At 43.8% G+C, this 27368-nt stretch overlaps 2 protein-coding genes and 1 long non-coding RNA gene across 3 annotated transcripts in view; 1 reads left to right on the top strand and 2 right to left on the bottom strand.

Moving 5' to 3' along the window:
- LOC308635495 (cell division cycle protein 27 homolog) overlaps positions 1-6992 on the bottom strand; it is a gene marked incomplete at both ends in the record, with an annotated part of 32637 nt that extends 25645 nt beyond the window's left edge. Inside the window, one exon of the mRNA XM_081269930.1 lies at positions 6904-6992. Within this exon, the coding sequence (XP_081126056.1) occupies positions 6904-6992 (89 nt within the window). The remainder of the gene's footprint in view (positions 1-6903) is intronic.
- Positions 1-27368, bottom strand: part of LOC308636207 — a 770476-nt gene that overhangs the window by 427062 nt on the left and 316046 nt on the right. The gene's annotated exons all lie outside the window — the stretch shown is intronic.
- Positions 9226-22756, top strand: LOC308636204 (myosin light chain 4-like). The gene is given in 9 exon segments (XM_081271462.1): positions 9226-9310; positions 10742-10916; positions 14681-14708; positions 19271-19420; positions 20848-20967; positions 20970-21020; positions 21503-21580; positions 22112-22156; positions 22606-22756. Coding segments are annotated over 7 exon segments (597 nt in total). The 5' UTR covers positions 9226-9310; positions 10742-10775; the 3' UTR covers positions 22141-22156; positions 22606-22756.

Genomic DNA, 27368 nt, shown 5'->3' with positions numbered 1-27368 from the left:
ACATCCCCAATCCTTTTTATTTTATTGTTTTACTTTAAGAGAAGGTCTAAGTTGCCAAGGCAGGCCTCTGACTTTCTATCTTCCTGCCTCAGCTTCCTGAGTTGCTGGGATTATAGGTGTGCATCACCACACTCAGATGGACTGGATGTTTGTGGTCCCCTGCATTGATACGTTGAAGCCCTACCCCTAGTGTGACTATATTTAGACATGGGATCTTGTGGAAATAATTAATGTTAAATGAGGTTATAAAGGTGAGGCTCTGATCTCATAGGAATTAGTGTTCTTATGAAAAGAGGCACCAGGCAGCTTAATCTCTCTCTGTGCATGTGCATCAAGGAAAGGTCACATGAGGATATGGCAAGGAGGCCACCATCTACAAAGCAAGAAGAAAGCTCTCACCAAAAACTAATTTACTGGCACCTTGATCATGGATACTGTGAGAAAATAAGTTTCTCTTGTTCAAGCCATCTCATCTATGGTATTTCATTATAACAACTTGACCACATTAATACTTTGATTATTCTATTTATGTCTTATCCCATATGGGAAGCACCAAGTCATATATTTCCTTTATTGTTCTTTAAAAAGTATCAAATATATAGAAGATGATTTAAAAATATCAACTAAGTGGAATTAAAGTGGAAACCTTGGGCTGGGGTTGTAGCTCAGTGGTAGAGTGCTTGCCTAGCATGTGTGGGGCACTGGGTTTGATTCTCAGCATCACATATAAATAAAATAAAGGTACCCTGACAACTTAAAAAAAAAGTGGAAACCTTAATAAATTAGTTTTCTTCCTGAAATACTTTCCCCATATTTTTTTAATATTTATTTTTCAGTTGTAGTCAGACACAATATCTTTATTTATTTATTTTTTAAAATTTGGTGCTGAGGATCAAACCCAGGGCCCCGAATGTGCTAGGCGAGTGTTCTACTGCTGAGCCACCATTCCAGCCTCTCCCCATATTTTTTACCAGATAAATTCTATTCATCCTTCAAGCTCAGCCTCAATATCATGTCCTCAGAATATTCCCTAACTAATCTAGATTTTTAGTTTTACCCTATTATTATGTCTTCCAGTATCTATCTATCTTTCTTTCTTTCTTTCTTTCATAGTATGTATGGTAATTTGAATTGTATTTCTTTACACAACAGGGTCCTTATGTCCCCATTACAGATAGGTTATAGTACCAAACCTATAATACATTTTTTCCTTGTATATGCACATACTAATTCAATGCCTCTTCCTTTTTACCTGAGCACTTATTCTCCATTGTAGCTGTAACTTGCAGTTTGAGGTGCAACAACAACCTGGGAAAATACTATATATCTATTAAAATATTATAAATACTTTTAGAATATCTTGTGATTGAATGAATTGACCACTTAATTTCATCTCTTACTTGATGCTTTATTGACTCCTTCTTTCTGAACCCAGGGAGCATGCTGTCTGGCAAATAAAACCTTAATCAATTTAAAGTCAAGGTATCTTTTCCTCCCTGGCTGCCTGAGGGTTTGGTGCTATCATGAACAACAGCCATCTGGACCAGGAAGTTCATAGCCAATTACTTTGGAAAAACAAGATATTAGGGGTTCCCAAAAAGCTCATGTGAGAGACAATGCAAGAAAATTTAGAGGTGAAATGATTGGTTTATGGAAGCTTTAACCTAATCAGTGCATTGATCCTCTGATAGGGACTGACTGTGTGGTAACTCTAGGCAGGTAAGATATAGCTGGAGTAGGTGGGTCGTTGTGGGATGTGCCTTTAGGGTATATATTTTGTCTTTGGTGGGGTGAGTCTCTCCCTCTCTTATTCCTGGTGCCATGTCCCAAGTTGCTGTCCTTTGTCATACAGTTCCATCATGATGTTCTGCCTTCCTCAGGCCTTGATGAATGGAGTTGGCCATCTGTGGACTAAGACCTCTGAAATCGTGAGCACCAGATAACTAATCCTCCTCTAAAGTTATTATTATAGTTATTCTTTTTAAAAAAATTTTAGTTGTCAATTTATTTTATTTATTTATATGTGGTGCTAAAAATCAAACTGAGTGCCTCACACGTGCTAGGCAAGCGCTCTACCACTGAGCCACAGCTCCAGTCCTTTATAGTTATTCTTATAGACCAAAATCTTTTGGTCATAGCAATGAAAAAGTTAACTGAAACACAAATGGTCATCAATGTCCTTCACCCTGGGAAGGCAACAGCATCTAAAACAGAAATTGGGGAAAAACTTGCCAGAATGTCCATAACTACAGTGGATATCATCTTTGTATTGGATTCAGAACTCATTTGGTGGTGGCAAGACAGATGGCTTTGGAATGATTTGTGATTCCTTAGATTATGCAAGGAAAATGAATCCAAACATAGACTTGCAAGAGACATGGCCTGTATGAGAAGAAAAAATCTCAAGAAAGCACCAAAAGGAATGGAGAGCAGAATGAGGGAAGTCAGGGGACTGAGATCATGAATGGTGGTACTCACAAAAAGCAGGAATAAAGATTTTTTTTCAAATATTTTTTTAGTTGTTGATGGATTTTTATTTTATTTATTTATACGCGGTGCTGAGAATCAAATCCAGTGCCTCACACATGCTAGACAAGTACTCTACCACTGAGCCACAACCCCAGCCCCAGGAATAAAGATTCTGTAATGACTTTATTTGTGGTGATTTTGTGAGTTTTTTTCTTGAGGATTAATAAACTTTACTTAGAAAATGTATCTTGAGGTTGGGAGTGTGTGTATCTTAAGTCCTAGGTTCAATCCCCAGTACCACACACACACCCCAAAAGAAAACAAAAAAATAAAATGCATCTTGGTTCAGGTGAGTTCTGAGATGTTCTAACTGGTCCAAAGTTAGAAGGTTAATACATGCTGGAAGATGCAGGGAGAGAAATAAACAAGAATGGCAGGATACTGAAAGGAAGTAAATATGCGTGACTGAGGTAGAGGCTGAAATGGTGGTGTTGGGGACAGTTGATAAAAAGCTTTGAGTTCCAGGCTGGTGACTTTAGACTTGATAAAATAGACCTAGGGAGCGGCTGGTAGTGATTGAGCTGGAGAGTGACCTCATGAGAAGGGAATTTGAGAAAGATTATGCTAACAGTTGAGGATTATGTGAATTGGAGAAGAGACTGAGCTTTGAGGGTCTGTGAATGTGGCTGCTAGAGAGTCCAGACAGTCCTGTTTCCCTTATCCTTGAATCTGAAAAAAAAAAAAAAGTTGGAACATTAAAACAGTTCTGAGTTACTCATTTAAAGTGAGAAACATTTTTATCCAGTTCTTTGTCCTAAAGGCATTTAGAATCTAACCAGAGGCGCAGCTTGCTATACACAGACTTAAAAGCAAAGGAGTAAAGTGAATGATAGTGCCGGCTATTGTCTCTTTCTCCTTAGAAGGACATATATGCTTGCTTTCTAGATGAAAATAACCACATCATCTAGAGAGGATGCCCACCAAATGATAGGTTCTTTGTTTCTTCCTTTTCTAGCTAGGTTCTAGTCAAACTCATTGTAGAGCAATAAACAGACTTGATTATATTCCAATCTTGAGTATACACCATAGTTGCCTTGAATAGGCTTTGTTGTTTTGCCACAAATATATAATTTGAGAAAGAGGGGTTTAAAATATAAAGTCGTCTCTCAGTATCAATACAGTTGGTTCCAGGGTGCTGGGTAGATACCAAAATCTGTGGAGCTCAAGTTCTTCATATGAAATGGTATAGTATTTATATACCCTCCCTTATACTTTAAAATCATCTGTAGATTACTATTAATACCTAGTATAGTGGAAATATGTAAATAGTTTTCATATGAATTGTTTAGGGAATAATGACAGGAAGAAAAGTCTGTAGTTGAGTTAGTTGTTTAGTACAGATGCAGTTTCCCCCACCCCCCCAATGTTTTCAATCTGCACTTGTTTGAATCCATGGATGAAGATCTCGTGGATACAGAGGACCAATTGAACTGAATTTGGAATGCTTCAGTGAGAAATGTCCAAAAAATTGAAAATGTGAAGCTTTAAAAATTTGAAAATGAATTTGGGACTTGTATAGATTTTTTGGGCAGAACTAAATGCATTATTTTTTATGTAATAACTTGTAAAATCTTTGCAAGTGTATTCATTATCATTATTAAAACTGTGTACTTATACGTCTACATCCTCCACACAAGATGGTGAGCTTCTTGGGGCCAGGATAACTCTTATTCATCTTAGTAAAGTGCTCAGCACCCTATAGGTGCTCAGTGTTAGTTGAGCAAATGAATGAGAGTAATGTGAGTAAAAGAGATAAAGAAGGAGGAGATCAGTGGCAGAGAAGCCCCAACACAAGATCTTTACTAACCCTGGCCATGGGGAAGTCACTTGGGTGCTAGGGAGGAAGTCAGAATTCAGGAAGCCAAAGAGGAAGTTGGTAGAGAGGGAAGCCATGAAAGAGAATTCCCTCTAGCATTAAAAGCACATCCCAGCTAAGGATTGTGGCTCAGTGGTAGAGCACTCACCTAGCACATGTGAGTCACTGGGTTCAATCCTCAGTACTACATAAAAATAAAGGTATTGTGTCCATCTAAAAATAAAAAATAAAAAAAAGCACCTCCACAAAATGCTGGAAAAAGTGCCTTCTAAAGGTTTGTATCTTTTTTCCTTATCAAGAGCCACCTGTGCTGTGAACACCAGGGCCATCACTTTTATTGATGCTTCCTAGGTTCCTTGCCCCCAAGGGGCCAGCCTTCATCCGGAGTGAACCCTTCTTCGCTCTGCCAGCTTCCCTTGTTGACTTAGTATGGTGTCCTGGGTTCTATTCTCAGGTCTGCTGTGCAATGATCCACACAGTGTGTCCTTAAGCAAGTCACCCGCTCTGGGCTTCTATAGTCCCCTGTGGCTGGCAGCACGTCTGGGAGTATGCAGTTGACTGGAGATGATCTGACTTGCTCTCTGCTGCTTTGCAACAATAAATCACTTCAGCAAACATCAGCTGTGTTGCCTTCTGCCCTCTGCTTTGTGTCCTAAGGCTGACTCTCACCCTCCTATTGTTGGGCCTTCTAGTGTGCATCTTTAGGCAGCACGCCCTTGATTGCAGCACAGAAATGCGCTTCAGACATTTAAAGGGAGTGTTGAGTGAGTAGGCCAAACCTAGGGCACTTTCTCCACCTCTGCCCAGGCAGCCAAGGAAATGAACTTTGAAGGGATGATTTAAAGTGCTCCGACTGGGCTGGTGTTGTGGCTCAGGGGTAGAGCGCTTGCCTACTATGCGTGAGGCACTGGGTTCTGTCCTCAGCACCACATAAAAATAAAATAAAGATATTGTGTCCATCTGTAACTAAAAAATAAATATTATTAAAAAAAAGTGGTCAAATGTTATAAAAAAAAAAAAGAGCTCTGACAGCCAGTGATACCGTGGTCCTTGAAATTTAATTTGAGACATTTTTGCCCTTCTTTTTTGCCCTCTCCTTTGAATTTTGGGGTCTAAAGGCTGACTGAGCCTCCAGGTTATCCTTTGCTTCTTTTCTTCCTTGGTGGGAAGGAATCTTATACACAGAGGATTGAGTTAATCATTCTCCTGACTTATGGCCTTTCCATGTAAGGCTTTTTTTTTTTTTTTTTTTTTGGCAGTACTGGGAGTTGAACCCAGGGCCTGGTACATACTAGGCAAGTATGATCTTTACCCCCAGCCCTATTTAAGGCCTCTCTTATATAAGAACTTTATTCCCTTTTATCTCATTGAGCCATCTATCCAAATCACGCCCACCATAGACAATCATCAGATATTTTTAATATGTATTTATTTATTTGTTTGGTATAGGGGATTGAACCAAGGGGTACTAAACCAGTGAGCCACATCTCCAGCCCTTTTTATTTTTATTTTGAGACAGGGTCTCACTAAGTTGCTGAGCCTGGCCTTGAACTTCCTCCTGCTTTAGCCTTTTTTTTTATATTTATTTTTTAGTTGTATGTGGATACATACCTTTATTTTATTTTTATGTGGTGCTGAGGATCAAAGCCAGTGCCTCACACATGTTAGGCGAGTACTCTACTTCTGAGCCCCAGCCCCAGCCCTGCTTCAGCCTTTTGAGTAGCTGGAATTACAGATGTGTGCTGCCTCACCCAGCATCCAATGTACCCAAAAGGTCATCATTTTAACATGTAATCAATATAAAAAATTACTAATGAAATTGATTAAATTCCTTGTTGTACTAAATCTTCAAAATCCAGCGAGCACTTTACTCTTAGTATAATATCTCAATTTGGATTCTAAATTTTCATCAGAAGTACTTAATCTGTAGTTAGATTTCATAAAATTCACTGTTAAAAACTAGATTCACATACCTAAGTTTTCTCAAGCATACTTAAAAGCTTTCCAGTAAGTACCAAAATAATTATTTTCCTTTCATATTTACATACAAATTGACAAATCAGCTTCGTTTCTTTTAGAAAAATTGACTTTGAAGCAAAAGCATATCAGTTTCAAAATGCATCTGTCCAATTAAAGTCACTAACTCTTATGATATTTTCCTTGTTTTCCTATATTTACTAGATAGCTAGTAATATACAGTCTGTAATTAAGGAAGTTGTATCTTTGAGTTAGTTGTGCTTCTCACCTGTCTTGTGCTGTCCTTGGGCATATAGGTTGCTTTGGCCAACAGTGTGTACCTGTGTCATTGAGCTCAGGGGGTCCTGGTAAGGGGGTAAGGATGGTAATTTAACCCTAAAACCGAGAGCCCTAGGCACAGAGACTCCTAAATAATCAGATCCAACCCTACAAAATAACTCTTTGTGTTAGGAATTCACCTCCACCCTCCCCAGGGAGAAGTAGCCTGAAGAGGAAGACCTTCTTGAATTCTCCTGCCCTGGAAGTTTAGAGGGGCTGAGGAGGGGAAATATCTGTCCAAGGTTAGGCTGCCTCCCTCCTACCTGTTTCTATCAACTCCTTGCAAGCGCAGTGCATTTTCATGCCTTGATGTTATTACCTTATTGACACCTGGACCACAGTTTTGAGTCATACTGGTAAGCAGGTGGCACTATTTGTTCCAAGATGGTAGTAGAGGAAAAGAAGGACCAGAATCCCAATAATTCCTTTTTTTAAAAATCTTTGCAAAGCTACTCCTGGCCACTTCCTACCCCAAACTGAAGCTACTCCTCTATCACATACACCCTGGTTTAGAGGCCCTCCCTTTACCCAAGAGGTTCTTCACTATTTTCCTAATTTCTTGGCATTTTCTCTTTGTAATTTTTCTGTTTGATCTTGGGAGAGGGAGTGGCAGGCATGTTAATCACTTGTTTAATCCTCGGGACCACTCTATGAAGTTATATTAGCAGTCTCATTTCACAGATGAGAATACAGGCTTGAAGAAATTAACTAGCTTGCCTGTGTTACTGAGTCAGGACTTCGATCCAGGCAGTCTGGCTCCTGAGTGGGCCCTCTTAACCTCTGCCTCGCAGGAAAACCCAAATTATTTCCAGTGTCCTGTGTGGGGATGCATTAATGGAGAGTTGATCAAGGCATTGTCTGGCAATGTGCAGGCTTAAGAGAACTGAGGAGAAGAGAGGGAAAATGACAAGGGCAAGGCATTAGCAGCCAGGCCTGCTGTCAGCAGCATTTATCCTGGGCAGGAGACTGACGGATGGCTCTCAGGGCAGGACAGGCCCTGTGTGGCTAGAAGTGAAGGGAGGAGGGGTGAGCATCTGCGAGCCCAGCCCACACAAGGACTGATGTCAGTGCTCTGTGCGTTGGTCTCCAAATTTGACATCTGATATAAACTTGTTGGTGTGAAATTCTATCCTGCATTTTCAGTCCACTGGATTTGAAGTCCTTCCAGGGCAGCAGTTGGGCCGGAACGACTGGCCCAGGCACCACTAGATGCTTCCCAGAGGTGGCTGTCAGGCTGCCAGTGTGCACTGCTATACTTGTCTCTTCACACTTCTGCATCTCCTTCTTTCCTTTTCTCTGATTGGCCAACATGCACTGGGGGTAAGTCTCGGTTGTAGACACTGTGAAGGAGACTCTAGATGGATGAGACTTGAAGGTCAAAGTCAGCAACCAGTAAATAGATGAGGAGCACAGGAAGGTAAAACCTCTGACTCCCTTTACTGGACTCTAATGAGTTTCAATAAAAACAAGGCCAGTGTCTGTCTGGTGTATGCTCTAGATGTACAGCTCTTGCCTTGAAACCACTGTTTCCTAGTTGCTTCTGGAATGCCAGGCACTTTTTTTTTTCCTCCTGGGGTTGCTAAAATAGAATCAGAAATGGATTTGAAGAGCCTCTCCTTCCCCGTTGTGGTGCCTGTGGTCCAAGGTTTCAGGCAGACAGGCTCCTCCTTTGAGTGTCCACTGACAAGGCAGGCTGCCTGGCCCTAGGGACATGCCACATGCTTTCTGGGCCACAAATATTTCACACCCTGGGTTCCTAGCTGCCTCCCAGCCCCCTCTCCCTTTCCTTTCTACCCTTCCCTCAATCCTAAATCCACACTTTCCAATCCTTTTGGCCACTATCACCTTACTTTGTCTCTCCTTCATGTGGACCCCTCTCCTGGAGTTCCTTCAGGGAAATCTGAGCAGCCTGTTCGCATATGGCTTTAAATGCCTGGGAAAGCAAAGAAAAATGAACTTGTATGCTTGTTTTCTTGTGCTAGGGGTTGTTTGCAGAGCCTCATGTTATTTCTCATAAATTTCATAACTTGAGAAGGAGATGTTTACTTAAAGGTCATGAGGATTCTTAGCCCGAGATTAGGAAGTAGTAAATCCAGGCTTCAGGGGATCTGTCTGCCTCCAAAGTCCACACTCTCTGTCTTGGGGTGCCCTTGGAGCCCCGTTCAGTATTCCCACCTTATAGTGCTATTTCCATGGAGACTTAATATTTTGCTTCTACCTATAATTTTTTTAAGGGAAAGAAAAGATAAGAACAACCTCCCAGCCCTCTTTTGAGGGATCATACTTCTTTCTAGAATTACTAGAATGACTCGTTTTTAAAATTGATTTTTAAACTGGGGTCGTATGAGAACATTTCATTTAGTGGTTATTTAAAAAATTTAAAACCTTGAAACTGTTTCTTTGAAAATGATCCTGCGAATCCCCATGTATAAAACACACAAGGGGGAGCTGCTTGAAGTGGCGGTGGCAGAGGGAGCTCCTAGACCCATGTCCTTTGCAATTAGAAGCATGTCTGTGGAATTTTAGGATTGCTTCTGTTGAATGTTCTTTGAAAGTTTCTGATTATTTCTTCACTTTAGAGATAGACTGAGGCCAAGAGAGGCAAAGTGGCTGGGGCAGTTTGGACTAGTGACTGGTCTCCAGCTTCCAGGGGTTCTGCCAATCTTACAGGTGAGAAACTGTCCTGGAAAGTCCAGGTATCTTTTCTGCTTCTCTCAGCTTTATTCCTCTTTTTCCTCTGAATTTTACAGAAACTAAAGATTCTGTTCAAAGCAGTTCTGTGTGGTAGATAATTTTTTTTTCTAAAATATTTTATTGGCATTCAAAGGTTTTTTAAAAAACAAAAAATAGTATGAGCTCGTTATAAAAATTTCCATTAATATAGGAAGTGAAAAATTTTAAAAAGTTGCAAATTGGCATCATCCTCTCATTCTCAACCACCAAGTCCCCAGGGGTGTCTCCTGTTGACAGTTGATGGCTTATCCATCCTGATCTTTCTGATGAACACACAAACATGTATGCTTCTCTCCCCACATAAGTGGGACTATAATATAAATCATTCAAGTAAATGCTTTCAAATCAGACACACCTCACTTTTGGCCTCAATCTCTGCATGTGTAAAATGGGAGTAAAAAATAGTATTTGTAGGATTATGGTGAAGATTTAATGAGTTTTTATATGAATAGTGCTTAATTGTGGCTGGCACAGAGTGAGCATAAAACACACACACACACACACACACACACACACACACACACACACACACACGGGCGGGGGTGACGGTGGGGGGGGAGGATTGCAGACTGAGAAGTAGAATAAGACTTGAGTCCTACGTTTTCTGACCTCCAGTCTCCTAACTTTCTACTGCCCTTCTGCTTCTCAACGGGGTCCTCTGGGCATGGTTTAGTGATCAATCCCCACTGAATGAATGTGCGTGGATGGAGGGGGCAGGCAGGTAGTAGACCTAGGGACTTGAGGTCTGTGGAGCTGCTCTGGGATGGCCGCCCTAGAAAACAGAGGCTTTCACCCCTGGGATGGGGAGGGTGTGAGGCAGCAGGGTTGTCTGGCTCAGCTGTTGCCTCAGGGCTCCATGCCGGGAGAGTTGAGCCTCAGGGCAGAACTGAGGGTGCAAAGTGGCTCTCAGCTTAAAGGATCTTGGCTTAAAAGGAATGTGCAGGGGTTGCCTCTTCTCAGGAGGGGCTAAAAAAAAGCTGCACGTCCCCTGGGCTTTGTGTGAGGGTTATCAACCGCTCAAGTCAGCTCATCTCTCTGGCTGCTCTGGCATTTTTGAGAGGGTCTGTTTTCCTGGCCCCTCTGGGTTTCCACCAATTGGCAGGAAGGAGTCAGCCGTCCCAGAGGTGGAGGCTGCGAGGAGTGAGTGTGTGTGTGTGTGTGTGAGGGGGCTGGTGGCCCTAAACCTGGTGACAATGCACAGTTGTCAGCTGTACCCTGCTGGTGTTTCTTCCTTTTATAGTCAGCAGCAGTTGCTCTTGCTCTCACCCAGCCCCTCTGTGGGGGCTCCTGCCCAGGATAAAAGCCGAGGGAGGCGGCCTGGTCTCCTATCTCATCTCTCAGGAGTCACATCTCTTGGTTCCTTCTTAGGTCCCACCTCCACTGAAGATCCCAACAAGACAAGATGCCTCCCAAGAAGCCTGAACTTAAGAAGGAGGCGGCCAAGTCAGCCTCAGCCTCTGCCCCAGCTTCTGCTCCAGCCCCTGCCCCAGCTTCCGCTCCTGAGCCCCCCAAGGAACCTGCCTTTGACCCCAAGAGTGTAAAGGTGAGTGAAGTTCAGGAGGGTGGGATGATATTCAGGGTTCTATTTGTCCTGGAGCATAGAGAGAGCCCTCACAGAGGTCAGACTGGCATGAGGACTATGGTGTCCATGCCCGAGATCACAGCCCCAAGGGCCAATGGAGCCAGTATCAGACTCGGGCTGAGGGCTGTCTGTGGCCATAGGCTTTTTTCCTTTAAGAACAGGATACTTCATCCAAGGAAGTCCTGTTTGGCATCTCAGATTTGCCCAGCAGAGTTGAGAATGGTGGGAGGTATAACCAGTCAACCATCCAACCTTTTTAAAGGCCTTTGGGGGCCATCGTAGTAAAGGAAACTGACTCTCCTGGAGGTGGTTTGATATCTTTATGGAGCAGACACATAGCAACAGCTGCCGGTGTAACTAGGAGTAAGTGATGTCTGCAGTCAGGGAGGATGCTCCCAGTGTGCGGGAGGTCTGGGAAAGTCTTCACTCACAAACACCCTGTAGAGGGTTGATGGGGTGGGAAGGAAGGCTGTAGATACAGTAAGAAGAGCCTGGGTCCTTCTTTTCCTCTTTCCCTGCCCAAAGGGGCTCCTCCTTTTGTGGCCTGAGCCCCTATTTGTAGTTTGCTGCGGACTGGCCCATCCCAGCTGAGACCTCCTCTCTAACCTTGCCAGGAGCCAGGCCTGCTTCCCTCTGGCCTCCGCAGCTCTACCCCCTCCCTGCCCTGCCCTGTTCCCTCATCTGGAATGCTCCCTGGAGCTGGTATGTGTCCTGTGGGCTGACTTAGTAATTTTAGGCCTCCCTTAGCTATCTGACCCAGCTGCAAAGGAATGAACTGGGAGGGGGTGGGCACAGGAGGGAGGGGTTAGAAGCCTCTGGAGAGGAGAAATTTTAAGTCACGACACCAGAACTGGAGAGGTCAAGTGGCTACTGGTATGAGGAGCTATTAATAACATCGAAGGAGTGGTAGGCCCCCCAGGGATCTCAGCTTTAGGGCAGTGGCTGGGAGTGTAAGGGGTCAGGTCAAAATAGAGGCTCAGGACCAGGTTCTGTGACCAATGGGAATAGAATCCAAGGTCCAGGGCTCTAGACCCTCCCTGGCCTCCTCAAGATTTCCCAGTACCCACAGGAGGGAATGCCCTACAATTATCTGTCGAAGACCTTGGGATTGAGCCACAAGGGGCAGGAATTAAGTAGAACTGACTTGACCAGGGGGTGGAGGCGGTGGCCCCATTCCTGGGCTTGGTTATGGCTTCCTCTGGCGAGACCTAGTTTAGTACATGACCTTAAAAGTATTTGAAGGTTTCTCTGTCATATGTCACTATGGACGAAGACTGGCAAGAGAAGCTCACCATCCGCCCCTCAGGAACCCTCCTCATCTTTCTTTGATTTATTTTGATAAAGTGCCAGGCCTGGTCCCTGGTGTCTGGGAGGGAGTGGCCTGGTGGTATCATGGGGGCCCTTCCCTGTGCCTATCACTTCCCTCCATCCTCTCACCTCTCCCAATTTCCTATTGCAGTCCTCTTTTCTGGTGGTTTTTTGAAATTGCTCTAAAGTATGGGGGAAAAGAAAAGCAGTGTCTTTCCCAAGATTCATTTTTTCCTTTTATTATACTTACCCAATGCCTTTGTTTATAAGATTCTTTTCTCAAAGAGAAAGCAAAGGTAAACTTAAGTCCAATGTGTGTGGTTCTGTGTAGCCAGACTTCAGCTTTTATTTACTTATTCATTTTTTGGTAACAGAGATTGAACCCAGGGGTGCTTAACCACTGAGAAACATCCCCCACTGCCCTCCCACTTTTTTTTTTAAGAGAGAGTGAGAGAGGGGAGAGAGAGAGAGAGAGAGAAAGAATTTTTAATATTTATTTTTTAGTTCTCGGCGGACACAACATCTTTGTTGGTATGTGGTGCTGAGGATCGAACCCGGGCCGCACGCATGCCAGGCGAGCGCGCTACCGCTTGAGCCACATCCCCAGCCCCCCTCCCACTTTTTAAAGAAGCAAACTTAAAGAATTTGAGATAGGGTCTCACTAAGTTGCTTAGGGCCTCTCTAAATTGCTGACGCTGGCCTCAAACTTGCGATCCTCCTGCTTCAGGCAGGCAAGCTGCTGGGATTACAGGATTGCACCACCATGCCCAGCTCCCAGACTTCATGCTTTTATACTAGTTTCTCTTACATACTTTTCCTGGGCTTAAAGCATTGCAGAGTAAGGCCTACTATACCTTTTTCTCAGAGAGTTAATGCAGAGCATCCTTTATCCCATTTAACATACTCACCACTACCCCAAACCCACATTTGGCAAAGTCCATTCCTAGTTTCCTTGCAGAACTAGGACTAGGAATAGTGGCACATGACGAAGATGCTCCAGGGTAGCAATCACTGCTGCTGGTGAGGGGAGGGGCTGGACAGGGTGGGATGCCATGAAATGGGTAAGGATGCTGAGGTGACATTTCAGGTCTTGGTGAAGATGACTCATGGCTGGTCATTGCCATTCATTTTTGGAACCTCCTACACTCCTCCTCTGTATTTATTCAGCATTGAATTAGGCATCATGGGAGTGTCAGGTCCACGGCCCAGCTGTGCCAGGGCAGTAAGATAGGTTGCCAAGAGGCCAAAGAAAATACTTGGGAATACCTTGTATGCATAAGACTTTGTTGGGAAAGCCAGTGGCAATAGGTGGAACAGGCAGCACCTGTGTCCCTCACTGCGCTTCACCAAGCAGTACCTCCTCTCTCACACAGCACCTTCACAGTGGTGGTCGGCTGGATGAGTGACACATGTCTTTTCCATGGTGCCCTCAGTTCCGCCCCAGTTTTCTCAGGGAGGGGTGTGGCTTTATATTTGGCTACAGATGCGGTGATATCATTAATTTACTTTGCTTTGTCCCTTGTATGACCAGCATTCCAAGGAGCAGCTATCCTGGTGTACACGCAAGAAAGCAGCTTTCTACAGAAAACACTAACTTGCCCTAGATCTCAGCATGCCTGAGAGAAAGTTGGTGTCTTCCCGGTAATACTTATTTAGGCATTTGGCCCTGGGTCAACTCTCATGGTTCCCTGGGCTTAGCTAGGTCCTTTTGAACTAAAAGGGGCATTTCAGGGACATGGTATTACTAGCTCCTTTTCTTTAAGGACAATACAGGGGAGAATCCGAAATTTATTCCTGTATTAAACCAATATTTTTGTGAGTGGCTACTATGTACCAGGTATTTCAGTGAGCAATAACAAAATCTCTGTCCTGCAGGAACCCTGGCTTCAAGGACACAGGGTACACATGGAAGACAATGACTAGAAAACTATCACAAAGCAACAAAGGCCCATGTAAAGGACTCTTGCTGTTCCAAAATGTCTAAGATTGCAATGTGCTGAAGGAGGGTTTGGGGTGGTGACCAGCGATGGGAGGGAAAGCTCCATTGAAGGAGGTGGATCAAGTAGAAAAGGAAGTAAATCCAAGGGTGGGCACCCAAAGCAGGAGGAGTTGCAGCTTGTCAGAGGGCTGTGGAATGGGGAGAGACTGAAGGGTAGATGTGAGAGCAGTTTAAGGGTGGCCAGGATGAGGAGTTTATCAATAGGGAGTAGGTTCTCGAGTTATCTACATGATTTTTCTTTCTGTTTCCCTCTGGGTCTTGAGAGAGGTTTGGAGGCTGTATACTATGTGTGGCCTGTGCACCAGGAGGCTGGGGGCATACACTCGGCATGCATCTCCTTCCTGCTGGAGGTGACCAGGCTTCCCTTTGGAAGCTGTTAACAGTCTGTACCCTCACTCCTCTCTTTCCCTCTCCACAGATAGACTTCAGTGCTGACCAGATTGAAGGTGAGTACGAACAACCCCACTTTCCCCTCTCAGCTGCGTTTTTATTTTTTTTTTCTGGAGGAAGACGAGAAGGCACAGACCAGGGCACTTTCTATGGATTAACTCATTTAATTCTTATAACCCTACATGGTAGTAACTACCAACCCCATTTTCTAGGTGATAAAATGGAGGCCCTGAGAGTATGGGGGGGGGTTGTCCAGTCTCACTCATCAGTCAGTGGTGGGGCAGGGTTCACACCTAGGCAACCTGATTCTTCTGAGATCAGATGAGATTGGGCATGTTCAGGGTGGCATGGCTGTAGACGGCAACTGGATTCTTAATTGTTCAGCTAGACAGCCTAGAGCATAACAGATGCTCAACAAGTGTTAGTGCCCTTTCCCCTCCACCCTAAAGAGCTATCCAAGTTATTTGGAAGCCCTCATTTCTGCTCCTGTTATTGAAAAGCCCTCCTTAGGTTACTAGCTTCCCTCCCCATCATGAGGCCTGTCGAGATGCTAACCCACTATGGTTGCTGGGCCAATGGTGACCTGTGGGAACCCCAGTTCATCTGCGATCCCATCAAGCACTCTTCTCTACCTTGGATGGAGATGATTTATGTTTTCTCAATCTTACATAAAGTGTTGTTAAATACAACTTCAAGCTAAGTTTCAAGATCTCCTAGCCTCTGACCTGATTTTCACCCCTTAGTCCCTCTTTTGTTGGGGTCTGATGTTTCAAGAATGAAATGTATACTGGCAGTGGTGGTGTGCACGTGTAATTCCAGTGACTTGGGAGGCTGAGGCAGGAGGATTGAAAGTTCAAGGCCGGCCTCAACAACTTAGCAAGACCCTAGGCAACTTGGTGAGAGTCTGCTTCAAAATAAAAAATAAAAGGACTTGAAATATAACTCAGTGGTATAGCACCCCTGATTTCAATCCCCTGACCTCAATTACATATAATTTTATTAAAAAATAAAAAAATATATAAAATATACATATACACTTATACATAAATGCACTAAAATTATCAGGACTGCATTTACAGATGTTTGGGTTATTTCCAGTAAGGGAAAACTTCCTAGCTGCGGGTCAAAGGATATGCACATTTTAAATTGTGATAGTTATTGCCAAATTGCCCTCCAAAAAAGTGATGCAGCTTACCCACAAATAGAGCATGAGAACTGGCATATGCATTTTGAATGAGTGAATGGAATCACACTGGCATTTGTTTTTTGTTGTTATTTGTTTTTGTTTTTTGGTCCTGGGGATTGAACCCAAGGGCACTTTACTGCTGAGCTATATCCCCAACCCTTTTTATTTGTTATTTTGAGACAGGATCTCACTAAGTTTGCACTCTGTTTTTGTACTCTACTGTGGATATTCACTTTCAGTCAATAGTGTTCGGAGTTCTGTGGAATTCTTAAAGTTAATTTTTGTGCATTTTAATGAAATATATACTTATGCATTATACAAACTCCACAACACAAATGAGGACTGGAAAATCAATTAGTGATAAAATTTTTCTTTTCCCAAATGGAAATTTTTGTTAAAGCCAGGGGGATTGTTAAAATTAGGGGGATTGCTCACTTCAATCTTTTTAAAAAATTATTTTATTTATATATTTATTTATTTTATGTGGTGCTGAGGATCGAAACCAGTGCCTCACACATGCCAGGCAAGTGCTCTTCCACTGAGCCACAGCCCTGGCCCCCTATTTAATCTTTTAATTTGAGACATGGTCTCACTAATTTGCTTAGTATCTTGCTAAATTACTCAGATTGGCCTTGAACTTTCAATTCTCCTACCTCAGCTTCCCAAGTCACTGGGATTACACATGTGCCACTGCTGCTGGCTTGGTTCTTTTTAATTCAGAAATTCTGTGACTATTTAGCATTCTGTAGTTACCCTCTATCTGTTTGGAAATAGTTGTCACCCCCCCTTTTTTTAAAGACTAGTATTGTTGAGAAACATGTTTTTATTTATTTATTTTTTACCTTTATTTTATTTACTTATTTTTATGTGGTGCTAAGGATCGAACCCAGAGCCCTGTGCTTGCTAGGCGAGTGCTCTACCACTGAGCCACAACCCCAGCCCTTCAAACCCCTTCTTAGCTTTATGTTTATTAGGTGATAAGGCCTGAATTTCTTTTATGCTTTTCCTCTCATATGAACTAATTTCTAACTCTTGAATTCCTTCTCTGGTCCCTCCACATATTTCCATAACTTTCCTTCTGGAAAGTTATTGTCACCATTGCACTTGTTCTAGGAGGCACTGACTATACTACTGCAGACTATTGAGGAAAGGCTTTTCTGGGCCCATGAGCATCACCTCTAATGCCACTGGCTTTGTTTTTTCCTAGTAACAATCAAACTTCAGCTTTGATTTGTATGTGCTTGGTGGACTTCCCAGCAGGCCAGGTACAGTTGGACCATTCGTGCAGGCACAGCAAGCAGGCCTCTTCCTCTTCCTCCTTTCTCTCCACCATTTCTATTTGGCTTCCTTAATAGATGCTCAGTAACCATGCTGAGCATTTGCTCTGCATTTGGCTTATAAGTGAAGATAACAATGCCTACATTGTAAGTTTTTTTTTAGTATAATTTTTTAAAAAAGATTAATGAGTAATCTATGCAAAATTATCAGCTCAAAGCCTGTGCTGAAATCCTAAGTAATTGTTCTTATTATTCAGTTTTTCCTATTAAATATCACTATATATTTTTTAAATATATTTTTTAGTTGTTTATGGACTTTTATTTTACTTATTTATATGTGGTGCTGAGAATCGAACCCAGTGAGTCATGCATGCTAGGCAAGCACACTACAACTGAGCCACAACCCCAGTTCACTATATCTTCTTAGATGAGGAAATTCTCTCTTTTGTTAAGTCTGACTTCACTTTTCTGAATGAACTAGGAGAAGATCAAAATATCTGGGTTCAGATTCAGTTATTAAATAATTATTGAACCTGAATTTGTGGCAGACACCATGCTAATTATTTTAAACATTAGGAAATTGAATTCTTATAACAAGATGTGAGGAGTTGTTATTTCCTTTTTACAGAGTAGGAAACTAAGTTTTAGAGAGATTAAGTGACTTGGCCAAGATCAAAAAGTTAAATGATAAAGTTGAGATAAAACTCAGTGAAATGATACTAACAGTGTTGTGTTACTGTGTAATACTAACAGCATTGTTTTTTTGGTAAATTATGTTAAGATTTTTACATATATTATTTTATTTGCTTATATTCTAGAACTGGTCTAAATATAATTTAAAGACCCTATGAAGTAGGTGCTATTAATAAAAGAGATTAAATGTTCACTTTCTCAAGGTCATAATAAGGAAAAGAAATGGAATTTGAATTCAGTTATTGATTTTGAGTTCATATGAAGTCTAATAAAGAGTTGTAAGTAAAGATCCAGGGGATGTGCTTTGATATGTAGAATGATGTCTAAATAATCCATATATAGCCTCTAAGGAAAAAAAGCGTTTCTAAAGCACTTGACGAAGATTAAGAACAGCTTTTCTTCTAAGAACTTCACACATTCTTCCTTGGCTTATACTGTTAATCTGCTTAGTAAACCACTGCTTTGTGGAAATCAACTTCAGTGCCACTCCCAGTACAAATGATCCACACTAATGAATTGGTTGAATCCAGATTAATGAAGAATTAAGGCTCTTTGCAAAAGTCCCAGGAGTGCCTTAGTTTGACCTTGCCCCTTGGACACCTGCCCTGCTAGCCTTGAGGAGTCCATCTTTATAGTACTGACTTCCCTCTAGAACTAGGAAACATAGTTGACCACCATTCACGGATTCCCTTATCACATGCAAGACACCATGCTTGGAGTGCTTTGTGATCCCGTCAGCAACCTGCTCAGGTGGACATTGTATCCCTACTTAAAGCTAAGAAATCGAGGACCCACAGAGGTTTGCAATTTGCCCAAGCAGCATATGGATCAGTGGCAGAGCTGAGGTGGTCTGACTGTGTCCCAATGCCACCTTACCTGGATGAGGAGTCCTCTTTTAGCCTGGAACAGGCAGTACTGATAATAGTTGATTCTTGAGCAGGTATTATCACTTAGCAAAGTACCTCCACATCCTGCCACCTCTGTTGACACTGGGGAGGGGTGGTGAGGGAGAGCTATCACCCTCTTGTTTGCACAAGAAAACTGAGACCCAAACTGGCTTGTCCTTCTCTGTGAGCCAGAGCTGAGGTGAAAACCCAGGGACCCTCACTCCTAGGCTGGGTCTATTTCAATTCTCTGTTCAGCAGTCAAGACTCTCAGCTACACCAGGGAAGGACAGGTAGTGGGAGGGGTGGAGACAGGGGAGATATTCAAATTGTGTAGCAATGGGCTGATAGGAGACAGTTCAGGCCAGGGCTGGACTGGACACCAGGCTGCCACTCTAGTTGACAGAAGATGGAGTGGGGACAGGTTCCAAGGAGAGCCTGGGACAGGGGCCAAAGGAAAATATTGGCTTATTTCAATCACACATTAACCTGTTATTCAGTGGGGTGGAGGCTGAGCAGACCCTGGCCACTGCCTTCTCTTGGGACCAGCAGGCTATAGCTGACTCTTCTCTCTACAGAGTTCAAAGAGGCCTTTTCGTTGTTTGACCGGACCCCAGGTGGAGAGATGAAGATCACTTATGGGCAGTGTGGGGATGTGCTGCGGGCCTTGGGCCAGAACCCCACCAATGCTGAGGTGCTGCGTGTGTTGGGCAAGCCCAAGCCAGAAGGTTAGTGTGGGCCCCTGGCTGACCTCTCCCAGCACTGCCCAGCAGCTCCTGGTCCAGATTCAACTCCTGTCAGTCTCACTCTCTGTTCTCCCCTTTAGCCCTTCAGGACCAGACTCCCCTACCCAGGTTACCTGAGTCCCATTGTGAGAATTATCTAGAAACCTTAGCCTTAGATGACTCTTGAAGAATGGAGCCTGTGCTTGCTCTTGGTTCCCTCATGAGGCTGGGAGCTCATGGAGGGCAGGAGAGACCTGCTACTGCTTCAGTGTCTTCCTCTGATCCCCTCCCCACCAGCTGTCAGGCACATGGCATGGGCAGGAACACTGACTGGAAATAAGATAACTAGTCACCCACTATCTCTAACCCTGAAGCTTTTAGTTGAAGTGTCTGTCACAGCACTGTGTCCTGTGACGTTGTGAGTCGTATCACACGTCGTTCCTAATAAGTGGTAGAACCCTGAAGTTGGCAAATGATTTGTTTAATGTAAATTAGAGGAGATTCAAAATTAGCTCTACAATGAAGCATCTTTCCCTCCTTTGAACAAAAACTTGGTGGATTTTTTGGTGAGAATTTAGAAAGTGGTGCAAGGACATATGTCCCATTTGTAAATGTCAACTGTTGTGTTTGGCAGTGAAATTAACAGCTACCGCCAAACGCACACAGCCTGTCCTCAAGGTGTGGAGCTGAGGGGATCAGGTGGACCTGGGCAGGGGCACTAGCAAGGGTGGGCTGTCTCTAGAGGGTACCTGGGTCTCAGATTGGTCCTCTCTGCCTCCCTTGGTTCTGGCCTCTTCCCCTTCTCCTCTGACTGAAGATAATAGTGATGGGGGGCAAATATTGTGGGCAAGAAAGTGTCCAAGGGCTATGAGATTGCCCATATTATCAGAGCTTTTTAGAGGTCAATAGATAACCTGGGCTGGGCACAGTGGTGTACGCCTGTAATCCCAGCAGCTTGGGAGACTGAGGCAGGAGGATTGCAAGTTCAGAGCCAGCCTCAGCAACTTAGGCCCTGTCTCAAAATAAAAAACAAAAAGGGATTGGGGGTGTATCTCAGTGGTAAAGCATCACTAGGTTCAATCTCTGGTTAAAAAAAAAAAAGTCTACATTGTGAATATGAACCCTGGGGCCTGGGCTGTGTGGCCTTTTGGGCTCCTCAAATCCTGCTGCTGCCATCTGCAGCTCCTCTGCCAAGGTGGCCACCTGGAACTCTGAGATGTGGGTGGAGTCAGGTTCCTTTTTCTTCTGCTCTTCTTCTTTGCCTGGGAATAGACTGTCCTGGGCCCAAGTCTCCTGCTCTGCTCCTGTGGGCAGCTCGGTGCCCTCCAGGGCGATTTCTGGGTGCTGCCAGGGCTGGGGTGAGGTCTCGGCTTGGCTGCCTACTCCCTGCTTATGGCATTTCCTTTGTCCTTCCTGATGCTTGCTGGAAGAGATGAATGCCAAGATGCTGGACTTCGAGACGTTCTTGCCCATCCTGCAGCACATCTCCCGCAACAAGGAGCAGGGCACCTACGAGGACTTCGTGGAGGGGCTCCGTGTCTTTGACAAGGAGAGAATGGCACGGTCATGGGCGCTGAACTTCGGCATGTCCTTGCTACCCTGGGTATGCAAACTGAGCAGAGGTGAAGCCCTCGTGGGAGGGCGGGAGGGCTGAGAAGGGCTAAGGTGGCTTGTGTTGCGGGGGTTCCCAGCGATTACGTCTTGACCCAGCCTCTCTCCCTGGGCTCTTGAGGAACAACCTCCCCCAGCTGGGTTTGCTCAGCAGGCACCAGAGTTTAGCAGAGGAGAGTAGTGGCAGAGCAGGGGTTACTCCTGAGGCCTGAGAGGGAGACCCCATCTTCTGTCCTTGTCTTCTCCTCAGCCAATGGGCCCTGGAGGTTGTAGAAATGGGGAGAGGCTTCAGGGAGTGGGCGGGGCCTTAAAGCCATTGGCCCCACCCTCCAAAGCCTTTGCCAGAGACTTGTTAGGAAGCATTTCCAGATGCAAGAATCTTGGACCTTCAGTCTTAGGGGACACTTGGGTTTTGTCTGTGTCTTCTGTGACATTTGTAAGTAAGAGCCCACGACTTCCCAACCCCCACTTCAGGAGAGAAGATGACAGAGGCTGAGGTGGAGCAGCTGTTATCTGGGCAGGAGGACGCCAATGGTTGCATCAATTACGAAGGTATTGCTTCTGCTTTGCTTCCCCAGGGCCCAAGACGGGTGGGGGCACGATTGGCTGACGGCTCAGGGTTGGAGGATGTGTCTTCAGATGAGCTTTGGTGGACTCCCAGGTGAATGTGTTCTTTTCCGTCCTGGGAGTGAATATCCCGGTGGAAGGAAGGAGCATGGATTTAGGAGACAGCTCTGTGATGCACTAGCTGTGGGACTTTGGTCAAGTCACTTATCTTCTGAGCCTTGGTTATCTCACCTGAGTAGCCAGAAATGCTGGCATCTTTCTCAAGGTCATGGGGGATAATGTAGTTCATTTCATTTGTATTGAAGATCAGCACAAAGAGCAGACACAACAGAGTTTAGTCTCTCCCCTCTTCTACCTCCTTCCCACCAACCCTCAAATAAGAGAAAGAATTTCAGTCTGGGGAAAGGGTGGTGGGAAGGTTTGAAAGGTGGGAAGAGGAGGCGGGTTAAGAGGTGGAGAGGAAAATGAGGACTGAGAGGGGGCTGAGTCCACAACTGATTTTCATTTTCTTCCCAGCCTTTGTCAAGCACATCATGTCTGGGTGAAGCAGATTCCTCCAGGGTGAGTGCAGCCTCTCTTCCGGGTCCCTGAAGGGCCTTAGGGACAATATCATGTGCCCTAGAGGTCTTTGCTTCAAGTCTGACCCCTGGAGAGGAACCAAATGGGCTGGAGATGTGAAAGCAGCCTGCCCCCCCCCCAGCCCACTGCTCCCCTGGGCCCTTCATTTCCTCCCTACCATGCCTCCCACCTTCTCTTGTCCCCCATCTTGACCTCTATTGTCACATCTTCTTGCCTGTCTCAGGGTCTCTCAGGCCTGGGGTTCCCTGTATAGGCTGAGCATGAGAAAGCTCCTCCCAAGTGGAAGGGAGAGTCCCTGACCAATGGTCTTGACCCTGTTCCTCCTCACTTCCTTCCCTGGGCTCCTCCTGGGTGTGGGGTCACCAGACAGTGATGTGAGGCTATGAGTATGGGAGGGTGGCACACACTTTCCATCTAGCACTTTCTTTCAGGTGCCTTAGCCATCCCAGAGTGAGTGAACAAGAGGCCCCCAGTAACCCATCCGGAGTCCTGGACTTACCACTGCGCCACACCCCAGGACCCTGAGGCCCAGGGCCCCTTCTGTAAATAAGCCACCCTGGCAAGGTTGGGCTTGTTCTCTGGTTCTAACCGGTCTCTGAGTGTTTTCTTTTCTTTCTTTTACCTAATTAATTGAAATCTCTCTGTGCGTGACGTCACCCGAGGCTTCATGTTTACTCAGTGAAATGAGTCATATCTGGGGAGAGACAGGCCAAAAGCCCATGGATGGAGAAATATTAGAGTCAGACACATTAGCAAGAGCTTTGGAAGGATCTGCCAGGAGGAGCCAGTAGTTTCACTTCCCCCCAAGGCTTGCTGTCCACCCATCTATCTCCTCCCCAGGGGAGCAGGAAGGGGGACACCAGGAGCTAGCCAGGGATTCTGCAAAGGAATCTTTCTTAAAAAAAGAAAAAAAAATGTGGACTCAGTGGTGGAGCACTTGCCTCGCCAGTGCAAGGCCCTGGGTTCCATCCCCAGGACTGAAAACTTACGTAACATAAAACTAACATCTTAAACCAGTTTCAACACACAATTCAGCCCTGTTAAGGATATTCACATTGTTTGTGTAACCAATCTCCAGAACTTTTTCATCTTCTCAAACTGAAACTCTGTACCTATTAAACAACTCCCCACAGGGCTGGGCTTATGGCTCAGTGGTAGAACGCTTGCCTAGCATGTGTGAGGCACTGGGTTCGATTCTTCACACCACATATAAATAAATAAAAAATAAAGGTCTGTCAGCAACTAATATATATATATATATATATATATATATATATATATATATATATATATATTTACTTAGAGATATTGTGTCCATTTACAACTAAAAAAAGAAGATATATAGTAATTTAGAAAATACAAGTTTCTTATAATGTCATTCTTAGAGATAACAATAGGATCACTGACATTTAATAATATATTCTAGGCATCTTTTTTATGTCAGTATATGACTTTCCATTATTTATTCTAAGAGATATATAATTTTAGTCAGAGGCAGACTCTTATAGGGCTGTATCAGAATTTATTTAACCAACTTCCTGTTGGCAGTCATTGGAGTCATTCCCAATGACTATAGATGAAGTATTATTTGCCGTTACAGATAAAGTTGCAGGGATCTAACCTTATTCGTTTATTATGCACCTTAGTTTAAATTTTTCTACAGACTGAACTACTTGAACTAAAGTTGCTGGGTCAAAAGGCATGGATATTTATTTATTTACTTATTTAGCAGTTGAACCCAAGGCAAGTGACCTACCACTGAGTCACACTTGCAGCCTATTTTTTTTTTCCTCTGTTGCCCAGACTTGAACTCTTGGGCTCGAGTAATCTTTCTGCTTCGGCCTTCCCAGTAGCTTCCGAGTAGCCTAGCATGGTCATTTTAAATTTTAATGGATGTTGACAAATTGTCTTCTAAAACAATCAAACCAGTTTGCCTTCCTCCCAAGACTGGCTGGCAGTTAGGACTGGTGACAGCACTGCTGCCTGCTGTTCTTACTCGTGAGACATGAGCTGGGGAGGAAGATCCCAGAGCTGGAAAGCTGGATGCCAAGGTCCCCTACAGGGTTCTGCTGGGCTGGGCCTTAAACCGAGCTTGGTACGGCCTGCCTCTTTCATATTCCGCAGGAGTCAGATGGGAGGTGGGGCTGGTGCTAATAAAAATTTCCAGAACTCTAAAATGCCACATTTCAGATGTCAGTAATGCCATTAGGAAGAAATGGCCCCTTGTGCATTGGGTAAGGGGGCTTGGACCTTGGGATGCTAGGCCTCCTAGAGTACCAGTCAACATGTTGATGTTTCTGGTGTTTGAAAGACTGCATACTTCAGGGGCCAACATTCAAGGTCATCTAATCCAACTTGGTTTGTCTTATAGAAAAGCAGAAAGGAAATTCCTGAGAGGTAAAGGCGTTTCCCCTAGATCTCTTGGGATTGTGTGGGATCTAGCCCTGAGCGCTCCTGTCTCCTGATTTCTTCCTTACATCCTGTCTGAGACAAGTATCCTCTCTTGTCTGACACTGAGGTGGAGAGGGGAAGATGGACATTCCTGGTGCAAGAAGTGACTAGAGTAAAGATAAGGGGGAGGGAACTGGACATTTATTGAGCATCTACTATAAATTGCTCTTTCACACACATTACCTCATTTAATCCTAAGAACTCATGTGGCAAGCATTGTGCCCATATTTGGGAGCACAGAATAAAGGAAACAACTGTTGAGGTCTCCAGACTTGGCTGATGTGGCAGGGTTAAACCTGATAAATATTAGGGAGGAGTTACAAATTCTCTCTCTCTTTTTTTAATGTTTTACTTGCCGATGGACATTTATTTATTTATTTATGAGAGCAGAATGCATTACAATTCTTTTTTTAAAAATTTATTTATTTTTTTAAAATTTATTTATTTATGTTTATATAACAATGGAATGCATTACAATTCTTATTACATATATAGAGCTCAATCTTTCATATCTCTGGTTTTTACATAGTACACTCACACCAATTTGTGTCTTCATTATTGGATAATAATGATCATCACATTCAACCATCATTAATTATCCCATGCCCTCCCTTCCCCTCCTACTCCTCTGCCCTATCTAGAGTTCATCTATTCCTCCCATGCTTCCTCTCCCTATTCCACTATGAATCAGCCTCCTTATATCAAAGAAAATATTCAGCATTTGTTTTTTTGGGGGGATTGGCTAACTTCACTTAGCATTATCTTCTTTAACTCCATCCATTTATCTGCAAATACCATGATTCCATTCTCTTTTATTGCTGAGTAATATTCCATTGTGTAATTTTTTTTATATCCATTCATCTATTGAAGGGCATCTAGCTTGGCTGACGTGGCAGGGTTAAATCTGATAAATACTAGGGAGAAGTTACGGATTCTTTTTTTTTTTTTTTTAGTTGTCGATGGACCTTTTTTTTTTAATTATTTACATGTGGTGCTGAGAATCAAACCCAGTGTCTCACACATGCTAGGCAATTGCTGTATCACTGAACTATACAACCCCAGCCCCAGTGGTTACAAATTCTTGAATAGAGATGTGACTGGGCCTCAGAGAGAGCAGCAGAGAGATTCAGGGACAAGCCTGGGGTCATAGGGCCAGTGGGAAGGACACCCCTGGTCTCCTGCTGGTCTTCAAGCTTTTCTTACCACATCACCATGCCCATTGTTTAACCGCCCCTGCCTCATTCAGTTTCTCCAGGCTGCTTGTGTATTTTAGACCACAGCCATTCACAAGATGGGACTCTGCCCAAGGATGGGCTTTAGGTAGTCTTTGGCACATGACTATCTAATTAACCCCGTCAGAGGCGATAACTAGACATGATCTGGCTTCATTTATAAGGACAGAGCCTACTGGCTGAAGGGTCAGTAAAAGGGGATGGCACAGTAGTCAAAACATTTGAGCCTTGTCCAAAGGGCATCCACTTGCTTAGGCCAAAGTCCTTCCTGTCCTTCCCTCTTACCCCAAGTGGCCTCTTTCATCAAGTCCTTAGAACACGTCCAGCATCTGACCACTTCATCCACTCCACTACCATTCAAGTCCAGACTACTGCCATCTGTTGTCTGGATTATCTTAATGATGTCCTTATTGGTCTCTTTGCCTTCTGGCCTGCCTGCTGTCTGTCCTCCACTCAGCAGCCAGGCTGAGCTTTTTCTGCTCACTTATGCTCAAATCCCTCTGGTGGCTCTCACTGAAGGATGTGTAGAGACTGAAGACCACCTGCGCTTCCCTGGTTTGTGGCTTTTAAGTGTTCCGATCCCTGCTTCTCCACCCTCCTCTCTGCCTTCTCCTCCTCTACTTCTCTTCCTGCTGTTTCTTCAAAAGGCTGAGGTCCACCCAGCACTGGGTTTCGGTTCCTTCTGGAGTGCTGGTCCCCTAGATCTTCCCACGGTTCACTCTTTAACATCATTTTGGAATGTGAACTTGTTGGAGAGGCCTTCCTGATGCCATCCCCTCCTTGTTTGCTATTCATTTATCCTGCTTTATTTTCTTTAAGCTTTTGCCACTGTTTGAAATTATGATTTTTTTTATTGTTATGGGTTTATTTTAGTATTTAATAAAAAATTTGTTCTAATTAGTTATATGTGACAGAAGTGCTGTGTATGTTTTTGTTAGCAATTTTCTCACAACATATAAGCTTCACAAGAATGAAGGCTTTGTTAGTTCATCAGTGTGCCTCCAGCGCCCAGGAGAGTCCCTGGTATAGGCAGATGTTGCAGGGAATAAAAGAATCAGTGAATGCTGACACCACTGAGATATATTGGTAGAAAAGTATAAGGCTGGGACTGGGGATGTGGCTCAAACGGTAGCGTGCTCGCCTGGCATGCGTGTGGCCCGGGTTCGATCCTCAGCACCACATACGAACAAAGATGTTGTGTCCGCCAAGAACTGAAAAATAAATATTAAAAACAATTCTCTCTCTCTCTCTCTCTCTCTTAAAAAAAAAAAAAAAATATATATATATATATATATATATATATATATATATATATATATAGAAAGGTATAAGGCTAAAGTAACCATTTTGCTGATTAAATATAGCAAAGTTTTCAGTCCAGGCTGACTTATTTCAGGGCACTACTTTTCAAAATTATGTCATACAATATTAAGGAAATGAAAATCCATTCTGTTAGGTTCTTAGGGATTTGGTAACAAAGTACCACAAATCGGATGTCTGAAAACAACAGA

The sequence above is a fragment of the Spermophilus citellus genome (assembly GCF_964194105.1).
Source record: "Spermophilus citellus genome assembly, chromosome: 17".
In the NCBI taxonomy this organism is placed as follows: domain Eukaryota; kingdom Metazoa; phylum Chordata; class Mammalia; order Rodentia; family Sciuridae; genus Spermophilus; species Spermophilus citellus.
Note: the sequence above shows the minus strand (reverse complement) of the source record. Positions and strands in the feature narration are given on the sequence as shown.